This window comes from Typopeltis vanoorti, chromosome 4 (assembly GCF_054136105.1).
Source record: "Typopeltis vanoorti isolate ZY-2024b chromosome 4, IOZ_Tvanoo_1.0, whole genome shotgun sequence".
Classification (NCBI taxonomy): domain Eukaryota; kingdom Metazoa; phylum Arthropoda; class Arachnida; order Uropygi; family Thelyphonidae; genus Typopeltis; species Typopeltis vanoorti.
In genome coordinates this window covers 63,307,784-63,326,519 of record NC_143552.1, presented here as the reverse complement: position 1 = coordinate 63,326,519, position 18,736 = coordinate 63,307,784, and the positions used below count along the sequence as shown (strand labels likewise).

The following is an 18,736-nucleotide window of genomic DNA, read 5'->3' as shown; positions in this document are numbered from 1 at the left end:
TGCATATATAAAACTTTAGGCACATGTAAAGACACACAAAACTTGAGAAAAAGTTTGGAGAATTCCCTCCTCAATGTAGAATGTTAGGTAAGGGACATTGCACTTTTTTTCTATGAAGACTTTAAATCATCCATATATCTTGTCATTTTTCAATCATTAATAACAATAAAAATATTGAAACATATTTCTACATAAATTTATGAACAAATAAGCCAATTATTTTATGGTGCTATAAATTGGCATGGCATGACATGTTAGCACTTTATGCACTAAAATTTTAGTATACTCTGCCAATATAGGAGAACATGCAAACCTTCCCTGAAGGCTGTGAACTAAATTTGTGAGGAAGTGGGTAAGAACTTTTTTTTCTTTTCTTTTTCCTTTTTTTTTTTTTTGCATGAAAAGCTGTAGGAGCACCTTGCATGGAATGCACTGCCCAAGAGGATGATGACAGCACAGACAGCAAATGAATTTAGGGAGTGGTATGATACACTGCATTGTCTAAAATGGGTCTCCCAAAATGAGGCTGGTGACTCCATAGAGGTCCCGAATAATAATAATAACAATAACAACAATAATATTTTTACCAGTGTATTCAGACAAAAACTAAAGAAATCAGACCTACATAATTTAATCTGTTATAGTTCAACTTACTTGGCAGTTGCTAGGCTGAGGATCATTAGGTATTAAAAATGCAGTAACAATTAAGTGTGATGGCAAACACATTTCTAGTGCACTGTGCTTAGTTACACAACGTGTCACAACAGTGAAGTAATGGGATGGCACTGGAAATTGTACACTCCTTAAATAAACAAAAAATAAACATCAGTATGCACATTCCTTTGATGTCTTCTAAAGAATTTCTGAAATAGTAAAGCTCAAAAAGATGCACATTATATAAATTGTTATAAAATTTTTCATGATATGAATGCAGATAAAACATTTAATTAGTGTATTCATCCAAACCAGTTGACTTTGCAAGTTGTTTTTCCCATGGGATTTAATATCAGTATCTGAACAAAATTAGATATCTCTAATTTTGTTCAGAAGACAATCTCTGAGCAAGTCATACTGAATAGCATATAATAAACAGTGGTGTCAGTTATCAGTTATATGTGACTAAAAGAAAACTATGAACATATGAATTCAGAGCAAAAATGAAAAAAATATTCTACTTCCAAATTCCTATTTTACAGTCTTATTGCACTACTTATGGTGTAAGCAATACTCCAGTATATTCTCCACTATTCCAATATATGAAACTTGTTTTTTGTGCTCATTTATAACTGTGAACAATTCCTTTTAATAGTATTATCTCTAAAACTTCAGTAGTATATTATTAAAGCTTCCATAGTTCAGTTGGCAATCAAAATTATTAATATTAGTTATTATGTGACACCTCCAAGAGTAATTGAAGCAAGGTTACGGCAGGAAACGAAAATTGGTGAGGAGCAGTTTGGATTTATGCCAGGAAGAGGGACAACGGATGCAATATTTGCGCTAAGGCGATTGATGGAAAAATATAGAGAGATGCAAGTGGATCTGCACATTGTGTTTATAGACCTGGAAAAGGCATACGAAAGAGTGGCCAGGCAGGAGGTATGGAGGTGTATGAGGAAGAAGGGGGGGTGTCGGAGAAGTACGTGAGGGTGGTGAAGGAGATGTATGAGGGAACAGAAACTCAGGTCAGTCGTAGGGCGACACCAAGGGTCAGCTCTGAGCCCCCCTACCTCTTTGACCTGGTCATGGATGTACTAGTGGAAGATGTCAAGAAGGAGGCACCATGGAGCATGCTGTTTGCCGATGACATTGTTCTATGCGAATCATCCCGAGAGAAGCTTGAAAATACCCTGGAAGAGTGGAGAAAGGCATTGGAGGAGAGCGGCATGAGAATTAACCGGGTGAAGACTGAATATATGTCAACGGGAGTGATGAGGATACCGTCATACGACTCCAGGGTGAAAGGCTAATTTCAGGGAAGAAATTCAAGTACCTTGGGTCGGTTGTCGAGAGGAATGGTGACCTGGATGAGGAAATACAGCACCGAATAACATGCGGTTGGATGAATTGGAGGAAGATGAGCGGGGTCCTGTGCGACAAGAGAGTGAGTTGTAAGAGGAAAGGAAAGCTCTATAAGATGGTGGTGAGGCCGGCGATGCTCCATGGTGCGGAGACGTGGCCTATAACCAAGGCACAGGAGAGGAAGATGGAGATAGCAGAGATGTGGATGTTGAGATGGATGAGTGATGTGACAAAGAAGGACAGGATAAGGAATGACTACATCAGAGGGATGGTTAAGGTGGGACCAAGTGGCAAGAAGATACAAGAAAGTAGGCTGAGGTGGTTTGGACATGTTGAGAGGAAGGGTGAGGAGTATGTTGGTAAATGAGTGGAGTATATGGAGTTGGAGAGAAGGAGGAAAAGAGGCAGGCCCAAGCTCAGGTGGAGGGATAAGATGACAGAGGATTTTAGGGAGAAAGGATGGAGTCCGAAGGATGCTCTGGACCGGAGAACTTGGAAGAGGAAGGTTAAAGATTGGTGCGCCGACCCCATTTAACATGGGATAAGGCAGAGTGAAAGAAGAAGAAGAAGAATGTGACACCTCCAAGGATTCATCGTGGGAGGGAATACAACCACCATCGACACTTCTTAATCCTCTGTCAACACACAATGCCACTACCAGCATTTGCACACTATCTCATCTACACACAAACACTATTTTTATCTGTAGATTGTATGTTGTTCTTGGCCAATTTGCCTGTATGTGGAATGAAAACCTGAGTTTCCAGGATGAAAAATCCACTTCTGTATGAGATCAGCTAACTGACCTTTGGTTGAAAAAACTCAAAGATTTCTCAGGTCTTTTCCAGTCAAAGACAACATCTTGTCCTTCCACTTGCATAATGAAAATGTTTATGCATTCTGATTGGAAAGGCTTCAGTTTAATTCTTTGCTAGGATATGAACCATCTTTTATGAGGGATTTTCAACTGAAGGTAAGTTAAGTAGTCTCATATGGAGATGGCCAGATTTTACAGATACTATTAAGCACCTTATATCTGGTAATTTAAGATACCAATGTAGCCTTGTAGCAATGTTTTTAGTTCCATAATGTTAGGTTGGCAGAAAAACTAGTCACCAACCGGAGGAACTTTTTTATGTATACATACATTTTATATTTTATACATATTTTATATTTACATTTTATATTTTATACATATTTTATATTTACATTTTATATATATTTTAAATTTTATATCCATTTTTTATATACATTTAATTACAAAGCTGCAATTATAATAAACCAGGATGCAGTTTGGAGCAGTGCCAAGGTATAAGAAAGTGGAAATGAATGATGTTATTAGTGCATGCAAAATGGTCATCGTGCATGCCTGTGTGTGTGTCGGGGGGATAGATTAATGAAATTTAAACACCCTTTAATTTCTCCCTGTGAATACATATCTGGGTCATAAAGATAAATCAAGTAAGACAAATCGTGGGAGATGAATTTCATTGCTCAGTATGAGACCACTGCCCCATTTATTGGAGACCTAAAGTGGCTTGAAAAAAAAAAGTTCTATGTTTGGTCTCTAGAGCAGGATTTCTGGACTTGTAAAAAATAAAATTTTTAAAATACAAAAAAAAAAGAGAAAAGATTAATAAAAATAGAAAACATTCTTAGCCTACCCTTGGTATAAAATGTACTATAGGTTTGCAAATAACCTTTTGTAGGTGGGAGCAACATTAAAAATAAAAAAAGCTGAGTATTATCATTGTGCAGGCTGCAAAAGTCAGGGGAATATAAAGAGAAATTTGATCAGCAAACTCAAACAGTACAGGGGAAAAGGGTGATCAGCATGGTATATAGAATCAGACTATATGATGATGATATTAGGCAAGCAGACAAAGGAAATCCCAGAGAGTTCTTTGTGGTAGGGAAGTAGGAGAAGTAGAAGAAATAGTTGAATTAGTGAGTGATATCACTTTGCAAGGTTGTATCATCCAGGTGGAGATAATACGGTTGCTGATGTTACAGGAATCAATCAAGGATAGAGGTAGATGAACTGGGGGTCTTTTAAGGTATTCAGAAACCTTATTGTGAATACACCCAAGGAATTGGATATATATCTGCTGATATTTTATGAGAAAGGGTGCAAAGGAAGTAGCAGTGCTCCTAACTAGGCAGTTTAATTTACATAGCACTGGCAAAGTCAAGTTTAAGAGAATGGACAGTCACATTAAAAAAAAATTTTAAAAAAATGCTGAAAGGCAGAAGGTAACAAATTACAGAATGTTGCCTATAGTACATACTTTGTTGGTAAGAGATAGAGGAATAAGGAGTCTGTTAATTGTTTCTTGAATAGGTGAAGATTGTGGTCTTTAGGGAAGAAGAAGAATGAGAAAGGCTGTTCCAAAATAACAGCAGAAGATCAAGAAGACTCACAGGACAATTCCTCTTACCTGTCAATTCCTTGCTTTAAACACATTTTTCATATGTGCAACTTTCCATTTCAGCTCACATTCCATTCACTCACCACTTCACACGAAAAAATCTGCTCTCGCTCACATTACCCTTTTACACATCTGAGATGACTGTTTTCCACTACCCTACCCTGCCCTGTGCATATTTTCCCTAAGAAAGATAAGGAATTAAATTCAAGGAACTTGAAAAATTCATGAAAAGTCATGAAATATTAGAATATTACAATAATGAGGACACTGACAAATAGAGATATGGAGGTTATTGTTCCACTGCTTTAGGAATCAAGTAGTATACACCTGAGTTACCATTTGTAGATCTGATTACTTGGCTTAAGGTTGGTGAGGAAATTTTAAGGAGAGTGTACAGATGAGGAAGATTATATCAGGACTGCAATATTGCCTTATATAATTAGATTAAAGAAAGTTATCAGAAGGACTGACAGAAACGTAAAATTTATGAGCAGATATTACGAGAGCTATACTTAAGAGAAAAGAAGTTAACCAGTCAGGTTAGGGAAATTCTAATTCTCCTGCACATTCCTTTTGCATCAGCATTGATATCCCACAGCTATTTTTGTATCAAGGTCTTGCAATTTTTTAATACATCTACTTTTATCTTTTTTATCTTGTTCTATCTCACCTTCCAGAGAATAATAAATGTCTTGAATGTGTACTTACCAAAATGTTTACTTAATAAGTCAGATACTTTTTGTGCTTTCTACCCTTTCCTATATCTGTAATTCACTTATATCATCCTTTCATGGTTATTCTTTCTTTTACTTGCTATATACCGAAAGAATACTCTTGAATTTCCTTTGGCCTTGTTCACGCTACTTCCTTCTTAATCTGATTTCACCTTTCTTACCATGTTCTTTATATTCAACTGACTAGTTATCACATTTCTGGAAATTATTTAAAAAAAAAAAAAAAAAAACATAAAACATAAAACGAGATAAAAAAAAAAAAAAAGGAAACACGAGCATAAATGCAGAAATGAAAGTGAGCCTGATTGACGAAGCAAGAGCTGGCATGACTGCAAGAACAGAAGAAAGTCTTCTGATGATGGAACAGTTGTGTGAACGATTGCTGGAATGCAAGAACTGAAGAATGAAATTATTATGATGAGAAATGAAATGAGGTATATACAGAATGAAATTAGACATATGGTGGATACAAACAGAAGAGTATGGAAGAATAAATGAAAGACAGTGGAGAAAAAGAAGTAGAAAATGAATCTAGAGTAGCGCTATATGGATGAGAAGGTGCACAAAGTCTGTTTTCTAGGAGGGAGAATGAACAAGGTGATTGGGGCAATGGATACGAGAAGTAAGCATGTGAGGGGGTTAGTGGTTGTGGTTGGAACAAATGTTTTGGTTGGGCATAGGGAGAATGTGGAATTTCAGGAGATTATTGAGGAGAATGAAAAACAACAATGTGTGTGTGTGGTAGGAAAAGTATTTTGTGTTTCCTAGTATGATGAGTTGCTGTGGTGAGAAAAGATTGTGAAAGAATGTTAGCAGAAATGTGTGCAGTTTGTGAAAGTGTGGAACTATATATGAGTCATAGACTGTATCTGAATGGTTTTGGAGTGAGTCATCTGGAAGGACTGCTGCTGCTGGGAGGAACAGTAATGAGTGTGAACAAGGTATTAGCAGAGGTCAGAGATGATGTAAATGAGTAGGAGAGTGATCCATGAAGACTGATGTGATGGTGAATGGAGATGAGAATGTGAGAATGGGAATGCCAGTTAGACAGGGAAACAGGGGTGGGCTGGGGAGACAGTGCAAGGAGAGTGGATTCTGAAAGTAGTAATGAATGCATATATAGAGGATGGTCAACATGGGAATGGAATACATGGGGTGTGGGCAAGTCTGAGAGAGGGTATATGGGGCAAAAAGGTAACCAGACAGGAACAAGTGTGGAGAAGTCACAAATGAGGGAGGCAGCATAAGCAGGACTAGTTATAGACCAAGAAATGAATTGTTATGCTTATTTACAAATGCCAGAGTAGCAAAAATAAGGGAGATGAAATTGCTGCATTGATTGCATTTATTTGCCTGAAAATAGTTGGAATAAGTGAAACATGGTTAGATGAGAATAATGTCTTGACAGGAATAGAAATGGAAGGATATTATGTTTTTTGTGAAGATAGGAAAGGCAAGAAGGAAGTGGAGGGCTGCTGATGTCAGTGGCAATCACTCTCCTTGAGGGATTACGCCCACACAAGGTTGACATACAAGGGAAAAAAGTGGAAATGGTTTTATAGTAGTATGGTGTGAGGTTGAGATTGATAGAACACATTATTTGGTTGCATGTTGCTACAAGCCAGGGAATGTGGAGGGTGGAGACATGTATAGACAATTTGGCTTAGTGAGCAAGTGAAAGGTGATCGTTATGGGTGATTTCAGTTACTGCAATATGATTGGAATGAAGAGATAGTTTCAGGGAATAAGGAAAATGAATGAATGAATAGAGGGCACAGAAGGATTGAGTTTTAGATCCCAGTATATCATCAAAGAACGTAATTGTGACTGGGGTGTCTAATCTTTGCCTCGTTGGTGAGAGTGACCATGAAGTGATCACCTAGGTTGTAGCCAGATTATGAAATGCTTATGAGACTACTGGGATCTATATTGTGGAAAGAGGAGTTCAGTGAGAAGGAGACAAATGCTGCTTGAGCATTAAGCAAGAGCTATTTAACTGCGGCAATGTCTTAGTTTATTCCAAAGGTGAAAAAGACTAAATAAGGTGGGAGTAAGATTAATGAAGGAAGAGATTAAGCATGAAATCTCAAAGGTACTATGGTGGCAACACAAGATGAATATTGGTAATGATCAGTTGCACAAAGCGTACAAAGATAAAAGACAGCAAAAGTGCAGAATGAGAAGAAATTAGCCAATTAAGGTAAGAAGAATCTAGTGAGTTCTTTCAATATATGGCAAATAGAAGAAAAATTACTATGGGAGGACAATGCTAGTTGATGATACTGTTAGATTGGTAACCAATGCAGAGGATATAGCTGAAGTATTCAGTGAGCAGTTTGTCAGTGTATTTGTATTTCATCCTCATGATGGCAACATCATAAGAAGCTCGAGTGTAGAAGATATGGTGGAGGAGGGACTGATGGTTAATGAGCAGGAGGTGTATGAGGAATTAAGTAAACCTGATGTTAATAAAGCAGTGGGACTTGACACTATATCATCACACTTAAAGGAATGCTGTAGGGAATTAATAGAACCTTTGGCTCATCTGTTTAACATGAGTCTTTCAGCAGAGTGAATCCCAAAGGAATGGAAGGCAAGAAAAATTGTTCCAATTTACAAAGGAAGCAGGGGTAGAGGATAAGACTAAGACTACAATTATAGGGTGGTCTCTGTCTGTAGTTGTTGTAAGGTGTTAGAGTAGTTGGTGAGGACTAGGATTCAGAAATGAGTTGATAATAGCAATATTCTCTATGATGGTCAGCATGAATTTGTTTGGGGAAAGTCATGCTTTAAGAATCTGCTTACATCTTACAAGAAGGTGACAAATTCACTGGATAAAGGAAATGCATATAAAGTGGTGTACTTAGATTTTTCAAAGGCCTTTGATACCAGCTACCAGCTTTCTAGTATATACAACTTTCTAGTATATACAACTCACTAGTCTATTAGCTACCAGCTGGTAGCTAATAGACTAATGAGTTGAATAGCTGATTGGCTGTTGGATATCAGCAAGTTCTGTATGTAGGAGTGGTATCCCAAAAGAGGAAGGTCACTACTGGAGTGCCACAGGGATCTGTTTTGGGACTGACTTAACTGAAGTTATACAGCTGTTTGCTGATAGTGCAAAGTTGGAAAGAACTATTAGAAGTAGGGCAGGTGTTGTGGCCTTGCAGGAGGATATCAGTAGGCTATGTGAGTGGCAGGTAAGTGGAGCTATCAGTTTTATGTCACAAAGTGCAACATCTTAAAATTTGGTTGGCATGGTTAGGCTGCAGAGTATACAGCTAATGGAGAAATTTTGAAGGAAGTGGAAAAGATGAGAGATGAGAGTAATGGTGAATAGAGACTTGAAATTTAGGGGTCACATTACTAAAATTGTAAGAACATCACAACAGATTATGATAATAAGTAGGTGTTAAATCTTGAATGAAGGAGAAATTTATTGTACTACATTTCATTCAGATTTAACAAGTATCAAAACTCTCCGAGAAATACTTGTATATTGGTAAAGGTGAAATTGATTGTAAATTAATGATAAAATCCACAATTTAAAAATTTCCTCATGTAATATAATGTTAAGTGTCTTTGTGAATACAACAGAGGTTGAAAATAGGCGAAAAAAATGTTAGTATGCCAAAGTTTAGATCAAAGTTACAGAAGAGATAAGTGAATTAAAAACATGTCCGGAGGCAGGAGTTTCCCCTGGACACGCTAGGAGGAGCAATGGCATGGAGTGCAGAAGAATTAGGTGCTGGGTAAAAACAATGATGTAGTAGGGTAGATATCACAGCAGTGAATATATAGAGAATGCCAACTCGAGGCTTTTTTTTTTCCATCTTGTTCCTGTCGTTCCTGGAAGAAGAAGCTTGAGTGCGGTCGAGAAGGACGATGTCCATAGGCAGCTATGCGGTCAGACAGAGATCCAGTGCGAGCATAGGCATTGGCACAGCGGTATAATCAGCGTAGGCCAAGATGATATACGAAACCACGTGGACCGATTCCCACAGACCAGCTTCGCCTACATCGAAAGAAGTGAATCGTGAACGTATTCGCTCCGGTTTACTGCTTTCTGAAAGCAATAAACCGGAGGAAGAAACAACGAGCCATAAGAATAGAGCAGATGATCGAAAGAGAAAGCCAGAGTGATCCTAATGACCTGGTAATGTAAGAACTTTTTAAATCTTTTGTATATACAGGAATATTAGATTGTAACGAAGATAGGAACTGATAAGTTATTGGACTTTTGAAGTGTAATAGGACTTGAGCATCTGGTCCACATATAGAATGTTATAGCTCTGTGTATGAGGACTTGCAAAGTGTTGTGATTGAATATATAGTTCTGTTATAGTCAGTTAGTCTCCTGAAACCAAGATTTGGTAAATGATTACCTAAGAATGTTAAGTAATTAGAATGAATTCATAATGTGTTTAGTATTAGATATTGATTCATGTTGAGAAAGATTAAGAATGCCGAGGTTACACCTGCATGATTGAATTAGTTTAATTAAGTAATTATCAGTAATTGTACCATATTTTTCAATGAATAAATCCTTTCTTGTCAACCTAATAACTTGCCTGATCTCTGGTCTCATTGCACCACTCAAAGTAAAACCTGTGCGAATCAAACTTTTGGGGACAGCCATGACTGCAGTAAAATTGAGACGCATGAGCTTTGGTGAAATTTGGAATAATAATTGTATGAATATTGTGCCATTCTGAGTGTTTTCTCCCAGACAACGAAGCTTCTCGAGTCTAATAATTTTGGATGGTGCAGCATTAACAAATAAATTTTTCCAAAATTAGAAACGGGATTAACACCAGAATTATAACAAAGGGATCGGCTCTAGCCTGAAGCAGTGTCTTTGTTAACAGTGTGGTGCACCATCATTCGATACGTTTATAGCGGCCAGCAGATAGAGACATATTAAGATTTGTATGAGTAAGGAATTAATGAGACTTAAGAGAGACAAATGAGTAAGTAAGGTAGATAGGTAAAGGTATATATCAAATTAACGTAATTTTACATTGGCGCAGCCGGTAGAATAATTGAAGATTTAATTGGAGATTTAGTAGGATCAGATATAGGTAAATATAACAAAAATTTAAAATGGACAAACTCAACGTAACAGAGGATATTGACATGCAGAAGCAAAATAGTTATAGTTCCCTTGTATAAGGTTTTGATCAGTCCACATAGGTACTATTCTGCACAGATTTAGTCACCTTGGTTTTCCAGGGGGGTGAGGATGTATTGGAGAGTATCAAGAGAAGCTTACTAAGTCACTATCAGGTCTATACAAGGAGATATTGAAGGAATGCAATTTCCAGAGCCTTGTAAATAGAAGAAGAGGGGGGATAATGATTGAGACATATAAGTTGGTGAGGGGTTGTTATCAGATTGATGTGTGGAAGAGATTTTTCATAGAGTAAGGGTATAAGCAAGGGAGTCAGAATTAGGTTCTTTGCAATGATTGGTGAGTGGAATGCATTTCCTGAAAGTGTGGTGAGTACAGAAACTGTGAATAGGTTCAAGGCACAGTTCAAGGATATCTTTTTGCATGAGAGAGTATGGACTTCCCCATGATAAGTCATTTGACTCCATGGAGGTCAGATAATAATAATAATAATAATAATTTCTCCTGGTATTGATTCCATAACATTTCCTTTTTGTGCATCACTCGTGTTAAATGAATGAACAAGTTTTTGCTTCTTCATCCATTTAATTCCCATGATTTATATTTTGAATTCTGGGAGATGCATTTAGTTATAGATTCTTTCAGATACCGCTGATCACTTCTCGTGCACTGCTGATTCACATATACACTTGGACAGTGCTGCAAGCTGCATTATAGTTCCCAGTTTTTCAAGTCCTCATATTATTTGTTCCAACATGATGTACTACCCATGTTAAAACTATGATCACTTCCACAAGTGTAGGCATAACATTTACTTCATTTACAGATTTTTCAGATGTAGATCCAATATGCTTGCACTCTAAATTCCTTCCATAATATGCTGCTTAAGGAAGTTGTCGCCCACCCTCCCTGCCATTGCTATATCTCTATAAATTATCTTTACCTTCTCTTGGTTGCTTTCCTTTTCTCTCCAGTCTATATCCACATTGTTGAAATCACATATAATAGTTCATAAGTCATAAATTACTACACATATTCTCAATTTCATTTCTTTATTTTTAGTGAAGGTGGCAAATTAAATATGGAAATAGACAACAGAATTAGCAAAGCTAGTATGGTAGGAAATCAGCTGAATAAATTTATGTAGAATAAGAGCAATCAAAACACTAAACTAGCTGTATACAAGACAGTGTTCAAACCAATTTTAACTTATGGATCTGAGAGCTGGGTTAGAAATAAAATATGAATAAAGACTGAAGACCACAGATAAGTGAGTTCTGAGAAAGATTTAGAGGAGTGAACAGATGGCATCAATGGTAGTATATTAAAAATGAGGATATTAGGAAAGAACCTTGACATTGTTAGCATTCAGGAATGTCTTGGCAGAGCTAATCTCAGATGGTATGGCTACTTAAACAGAATGGAAAAGTTAGCAAGTCAAATATTCTCTGCCAGGATTTCAGGGAAAAAACCCAGAGGAAGACCAAGATCTAGGTATTTTTTTTGTGTTGTTGTTGAAAGTTTTTTCACTTGGTTATACTATAAATTAAAGATGCCAAGAAATTATATACTTGGTTTAATCCATTATCCAAGTGTAAACAAACAAAGTTTGCACCTAAAGTATTTTCAGGACTGGGGCAACTTGTGGTAAAGGTGGTATGACTTCACACCACTTGCGTTAGTATCCCATAATGCAAAGCACATCTCCTCCTTGCAGACATGTATAATGCTGTGCATTATGGGAAGGGTCACTACCCAGACCAGTTTCAACCTTTATTGAGGTCTCATCAGTAGGAGCCAGACCCAGGTGTGATACCAAAGTTGAAGTAATGCAGAAGTCATATTTCCATGTAAGAGTTGTCAATAGGTGTGTCACACCTTATTTTTACAGTACTCTAGATTAGAGACAGTTAGTTGTTGAAAGTTTTTCCACTTGGTTATACTATAAATTAAGGATTCCAAGAAATTATATACTTGGGTTTATTCTTTTATCCAAGTGTAGGCAAACAACTGGGTCTGGCTCCCACTGATGAGACGCAATAAAAGTTGAAACCGGCCTGGATAGACCCTTCCCATAATGCACAGCATTATACATGTCTGCAAGAAGATGTGCTTTGCATTGTGGGATACTAAGGCAAGTGATGTGAAGTCATACTACCTTTACCACGAGTTGCACCAGTCCTGAAAATACTTCAGTGCAAACTTTGTTTGCTTACACTTGGATCAAGGATTAAACCAAGTATATAATTTCTTGGTATCTTTAATTTAAAGATCTAGGTATGTCGATACAGTAAAAAGTGCTGTAGAAGACTGAAATATAAGATCTGATAATGTTGGAGTCTTAAACAGATAACAGGTTAATTTGGAGGAAAATTGTTGATAGGAAGTTATTCTCGTGGAAAGGCTTAGACGTTGGTTATGCATTTTCATAACCAACGTCTAACCAACGTCTTCCTATCATTTTCACTATATAGAATATAGTGAAAATGATAGGAAGTTAGTTATGATGTAACTTTTTCATGTAGTACTATCATAATATCCTGTACATCCCCTGAGGATACATATCAGAAATTTAATGATTCTCAGTATGCAGTTGTATATTACTTGTATCAGAGGATACATAGCTTCTCATAAACTCGCAGTTTTGTATATATCCTCTTTTGACCCCTTGACTATCCACCTCTCAGGTTATCACCTGATGATTATTCTCCTATTCTATTATTGTCCTATATTTGATATTCTGAAACCTCATATTACTTCCATCATGTTTCCTCAGATAGTAATTTTTGCAGCAACTTACAAAATTCATCCTTTGTTCTCATATACTGTCTTCTCTTTCCAGTTTACATTTACACCTTTCTTTCACATATCCATCTAATTTTACTAAATCACAATCAATTCTTTCTGCATTCCCTGTCCTATTAATATCACATTTAATATATTATTTTATGTATTTCAATTTCACATGAAATAGCCTCAAAATCATCTCATGTCTAGCTATTTTCCAACTCCACTGTTAACACACAATTTCTTTGCGATTGTTAACAGTACTCTTCTTCATTGTTTCTCCTTCCAGAAGATTATGTATTACTCCACTTCTTATCCTGCCAGTATCATTTTCAGTTAACCATGTTTCACTTAGGTTATTTATCTCAGACACACTTGACTCCAATGCCACAAACCCAGGTCCCTCATTTCTGACATTCCTTGCATTTGTATATACACATACCAATACCCCTCGTGAAAATATTACCATTATCTTTCCTGAGTCTAGCTGCTATACTTGTTAAGTATAGCAGCTAGACTCATGCATGCCTTCTAACTGCAGTGCTTCTATCACTTTAAATCCTTTTCCTCTTCAAATTTTCAGTGTCTAGTGAATTACTATATTTATACAGACTTGTAAAAATGAGTTCACATAATCACTAGAGCAAAATTTACATTCCTGAATTAACACTTATTCAATGTTACCTGTACAAACTGTCATTTGTTTAGCATCTGTCCTACAGCATGGAAGCAAACCTATATGTATCCCCCCCCCCGCTCTCTCCCAAAAAAACGAACTACTAGCTTATATTCATCCCATTCCTCTTCCCCCCCCCCAAAAAAAAGGATAAATAAAATAACTACTCTACATTTTGACCTTTATGATGAACACACATAGGAACACTGTTCACAAGGACACCATTTACTTACTTCTAAACACAAGCCATGGAAAGGTATGGAAAAACTTTTGTGGTTTGCCCTGACCATTTTCAGATCATTTAAAGCACATCTAGCATTGAGGCCTACTTAACAAGCTACATCTTATGGTCTGCTTTTACAATTAGGTTGTTAGTTTCCTCTCTAGTTATTCATTACAGGTCATAGTGGATGGTGTCCTCTTTTCTCCCCAGTCTCAGAATATTCCAGGCACTGTACTTTTATAAACATTCTTCTTTCAATACATTAATAACTTTCTCTCAGACTTAAATCCTATCCATAGTTTTGGCAATACAAGTACACTTTCATCTTCCATCTTATTTGACAGCCTTTGTAATGCTGAGAAATTATATTTAAGATGGTTTAAGAACTTCCATAGTATTTAAGACTAATATTTTAAAAACTGATCTCCTTACCACCTACATGTATTTTAGATTTTAGTTTTTTTAGCTAGATTTTTCCTCCTACTGAAGAAAGTAGGAGGAAAATAACTACTTTCCGTGTTATCAAAATGCACTCTGCTTTACTCTCATAAGCTAGATAAAACTCAGATCTGCAATCAAGATCAGATCTCTCTTTGTATCTTCTTGGATTGATTTATACAGAAAAATTTTCCTGGAATATTTTTTTTTGCATGTAAAAATTGGGGGGATTGGAATATAAACTCTTGACTTGGATCAGGGAATGGTTGACAGATAGATATCAAAAAGTGGTATACAGTGGGTGTGAATCTGCCAGATTTAACGTGACCAAGTGGTGTACCTCAGTACACCACTTGGTCAGCTTGTATTGTTCAATCTATACATTAATGACATCAGGCAAGGTCTAACATGAGATGTGCAATTATTTGCCAATGATACAAAGATAGGAAGGGCAATCAGGGATGCTACTGATATTCAGCACTTACAAAATGATTTGAATAGACTGGAAATTTGGGCAAACAAATATGGCTATCATTTTAATGATAGTAAATATAAATTTATGCATTTTTGTGTGATGATATTTCCAGCAGCATATTATATTAGTGGGGTTATGCTACAAGAAACTAAGGAGACGTGCGATCTTGGCATATTGGTAGATAGGAATTTGAAGTTCAAAGGTGACATAACAAAAGTTGCAAATACAACTCAGAGGAGAAATAATTGTGATGTTGAAACAAACCTTGACATTTAAGGATAAGGAAGTCATTTTGTCTCTTTATAAGGCTTTGATAAGACCACACTTGGATTGTGTAGCTCAGTGGATGTGGCGTTTGCACCCACAGTGCTTGACCGCATGAAGGAAGACTTCTTGGTTTCGAATCTAGTCGGCAACTAGAAGAAATTTTTCTAAGCCTTTTTTAGACTGGGTCCCGAGTTAGTTGATCCCTGGCACGGGCAAGTGAGTTTTTTCTCCCGGAAACTCAGGTTTTTCATCCCGTAAACTCAAGAAATCAACCATAGAACACACATTATTTCAGATATTAAATACGAGTGTTAGGGTTAGGGACCACGAGATGGTGGCACTTGTTGAGCAGTCTCTCTTCACTGCGTGCTGCTTTATTAGTGATAGCCTTGGGCCAGCTATCTCTGATTGGGTACCAGTGAAGATTGATCTGCCCAATCAGTCTCCAAAAGTTAGATAGGGCTAAAACGGCCTTGCCTACTCCCTCTATATGGGAATAAAAAGGCATTAGTTTTTTTTTTTTGTTGTTTTTTTTTAAAGATTTGGTCTCCTGGGTTCCAAGGGGATACAGAGGCTGTGGAAAGGATGCAAAGAAGATTTACAAAGATTATATCTGGATTATGGGATTTAGATCATGAAGACAGATTGCAGGTATGCGGATTACCGACTCTGGTTAACAGGAGAAAGAGGGGTGATATGATAGAGCTTTATAAATGTTTGAATAGGTGTTATAGGATATTGCTGATACAACTGATGAAATTTTTTGTTATATGGAAAGTGGGGAGAGGGACGGGGGGAGGCATCCATGGAAGTTAAGTTTGTTCACAATCAAGAAAGGGGTAAGAGCTAGGTTTTTCTCTCACAGAGCATTGAGTCAGTGGAATAGTTTGCCTTTAGGGGTAGTGAGTGCATCTACTGTGAATGAATTTGAGAGGAGGTATGATAGCTGGTTTGGGTGATTTATAGCCTCCCTCGATGAGTCCTTGTCTCCCTAGAGATCTCAGATAATATAATGTAAAATGTTTTTTTTTTTTTATGAAATCATTAATTAAATTATATTAATTACAATAAATATAATGAATTTTGCTATTGCAGCATTCCAAATATGTGGTCACCAACAATATTATTTGAGTGTAATTCAATAATAAACCAGACTTCAGCAAATTACAGGGTGTTCGGGATAAATTTGACAGTTTCGTAAGGAAAAAGAAAATCTTCTTTGTATCTATTAAATTTAATGAATTGACAAAAAAACATTACAGGCAGAGTTAATTACAATACTATCAACAAGATTTACTCAAAATAACCACCATTAGCATCGATCACAGCTTCAATTCTGCTTCGGAACCTCGAACAAGCTGATGCTACAGTCTCCCTGGGAAGGGCCGCAAAAACTGTTTTAATTTTATCCATTAACTGGGCTTTTGTATTACTGGAAGTGCGATTGGTGTCTTTTTCAACTGCGCCCCATACAAAATAATCCATGGGGTTAAGGTCTGGGGAGTTTGGAGGCCAAACATTTGGACTGGTGAAGTCGTAGAAATTTTCAGACAACCATTTTTGACTTTTCCCAGAGGTGTGGCAAGGGGCCGAATCCTGCTGCCATACATACGGCCTACCATTGGCTACCCTTGTTATCCAGGGCTTGACTACAGTTAGCAACTCCACGAACAAAGCCCGAATTCCAATGCCAGGGTTCTTCAACACCTGTTCCTGCAGATTTGCGAGGAATTCTGCTGTACGAACGCAATCAGATCGTCTGCTAGGGATCTTTCTTCTTGCTACATCCTCGTAGTCACCATTGCAAGTCTCTAGTTCATGCCTGATTGTTTTTACTGTATTCAGGGAGCATTGGGCAGCAGTCGTAATATCCTTATTTTGATGGCGGGCACGAATCATCATGATACAAGTTATTCTCTTCCATGATTCAGGTGGGTTCCAGCTATCCATCCTTTCTGACATCTTGTATATGAATGAAGAAGGGTCCAAACTTTTAAATGAAGAGAAGTGTGTGTTAATACATGTAACTTACGGAAAAATATAATTAATTATAAATATGTCAAATTTATCCCGAACACCCTGTATATTGAAATGTATTTGTATTGTTAAACTGTCATGTTCTAGTTTTGTTATCTATAAGCATTAGTTCAAATCCCAACCTTATATTGTTTTTCAGAAACATGCAACATAAATTAATTCAAAAGTTAATTAATTGGTAATAAAAAATACAGAAAATAGATGAATAAACTATTATCAAAATTTCTGCTTCACTATCAGTTACACTATTTTGTTTAAAATAGTAATAATACCAACAAGATGTCTGATAAAGCTGGTTTGATTCCATTTCCCATTAAATCAAAAGCTGGACCTCTCATCACATGAAGAATTCCATATGTTTTTGCCCAGTAATGGATTAAGCTGTATAAATGATTTTCTAGTTGTGCAGAGAAATTGAACTGTGGAACAGCATTTGTAAGTAACCATGGTGAGAGCAGTTGATTATATGAGGAAAATTCTGCAAAGACAATAACACATACCATATATTATAATGTTCATATGTAATTATTTATCTTAGTTTTCAATACACAGATAACAAATTATTATTATTATTATTATTATTATTATTGTATGGGCACCTCCATGGAGTCCGAAGGCTCATTATGAGAGACCCAAACTATAACTATCCATACAGTATCCACCATACTACTCCTTAAACCCAGTAGCAGTGAAAGCACTCACAACAGACTCTGGCAATCCATTTTGTTCATTTATTCATTCACCAATTTCCAAGCAAAAAAAATCTAGTCCCTACACCTTTACTACCTATCTTCTTAATTTTTTCTTGTTCTGCTCCCCCCCCCCCCCCCTCTAACCAAGTGCTGAAACATTTCCCCTGCATCAATCCTATAATTAATTCCTTTAAGTAGCTTAAATGTTTCTATCATATCCTCTCTTTTTCTCTTATCAAAAAACATTTGCAACTTATAAGCCCTCATGTTGATTAATTTTGATGTATACATTAGAGCACAGACTGATAAGTAAATAATTATTTATTGACTTATTGCTGATATTTTGCTGGTATTATAACCAGCATCTTCAGAACACAAAAAACAGTTTGTCACAGTGCACGAGACCACAACAATATGGTGTAACAATGGGACTAGTTTGAGCAATTGTAGCAACACAAAGACTGAAGTCCTAATTAGATGCCCTCTATGTTAAAAAAAAATAAAAAAATGACAAACAGACAGAGAAAGCAGGTACTAGTTATGTCTTAAGATGACTGTCTCCCAAATCTCAGGAATTAGGACTTTAGTCTTTGCGTTGTTGCTACAATTGTTCAAACTAGTCCAATTGTTACACCATATTGTTGTAGTCTTGTGCACTGTAACACTGAAGATGCTGGTTATTATACTAGCAAAATATCAGCAATAAGTCAATAAATAATTATTTATTTATCAGTCTGTGTTCTAATATATACTGTCAACATTAATCAACATGTATGACAAACACATAAGCCTTTCTACACCTATAAGTTCTCAATCTATTCT

The 18,736-nt window shown here is 36.6% G+C and overlaps 1 protein-coding gene across 1 annotated transcript in view; it reads right to left on the bottom strand.

Annotated features, from left to right (window-relative positions):
* The window catches only part of LOC150107366 (venom phosphodiesterase-like), a 291,454-nt gene that overhangs the window by 16,585 nt on the left and 256,133 nt on the right, over positions 1 to 18,736 (bottom strand). The window contains exons 18-19 of the mRNA XM_090391228.1: positions 17,499 to 17,700; positions 655 to 802 (exon numbers count right to left, since the gene is read on the bottom strand). Of these exons, the coding sequence (XP_090247354.1) occupies positions 655 to 802; positions 17,499 to 17,700 (350 nt within the window). The remainder of the gene's footprint in view (positions 1 to 654; positions 803 to 17,498; positions 17,701 to 18,736) is intronic.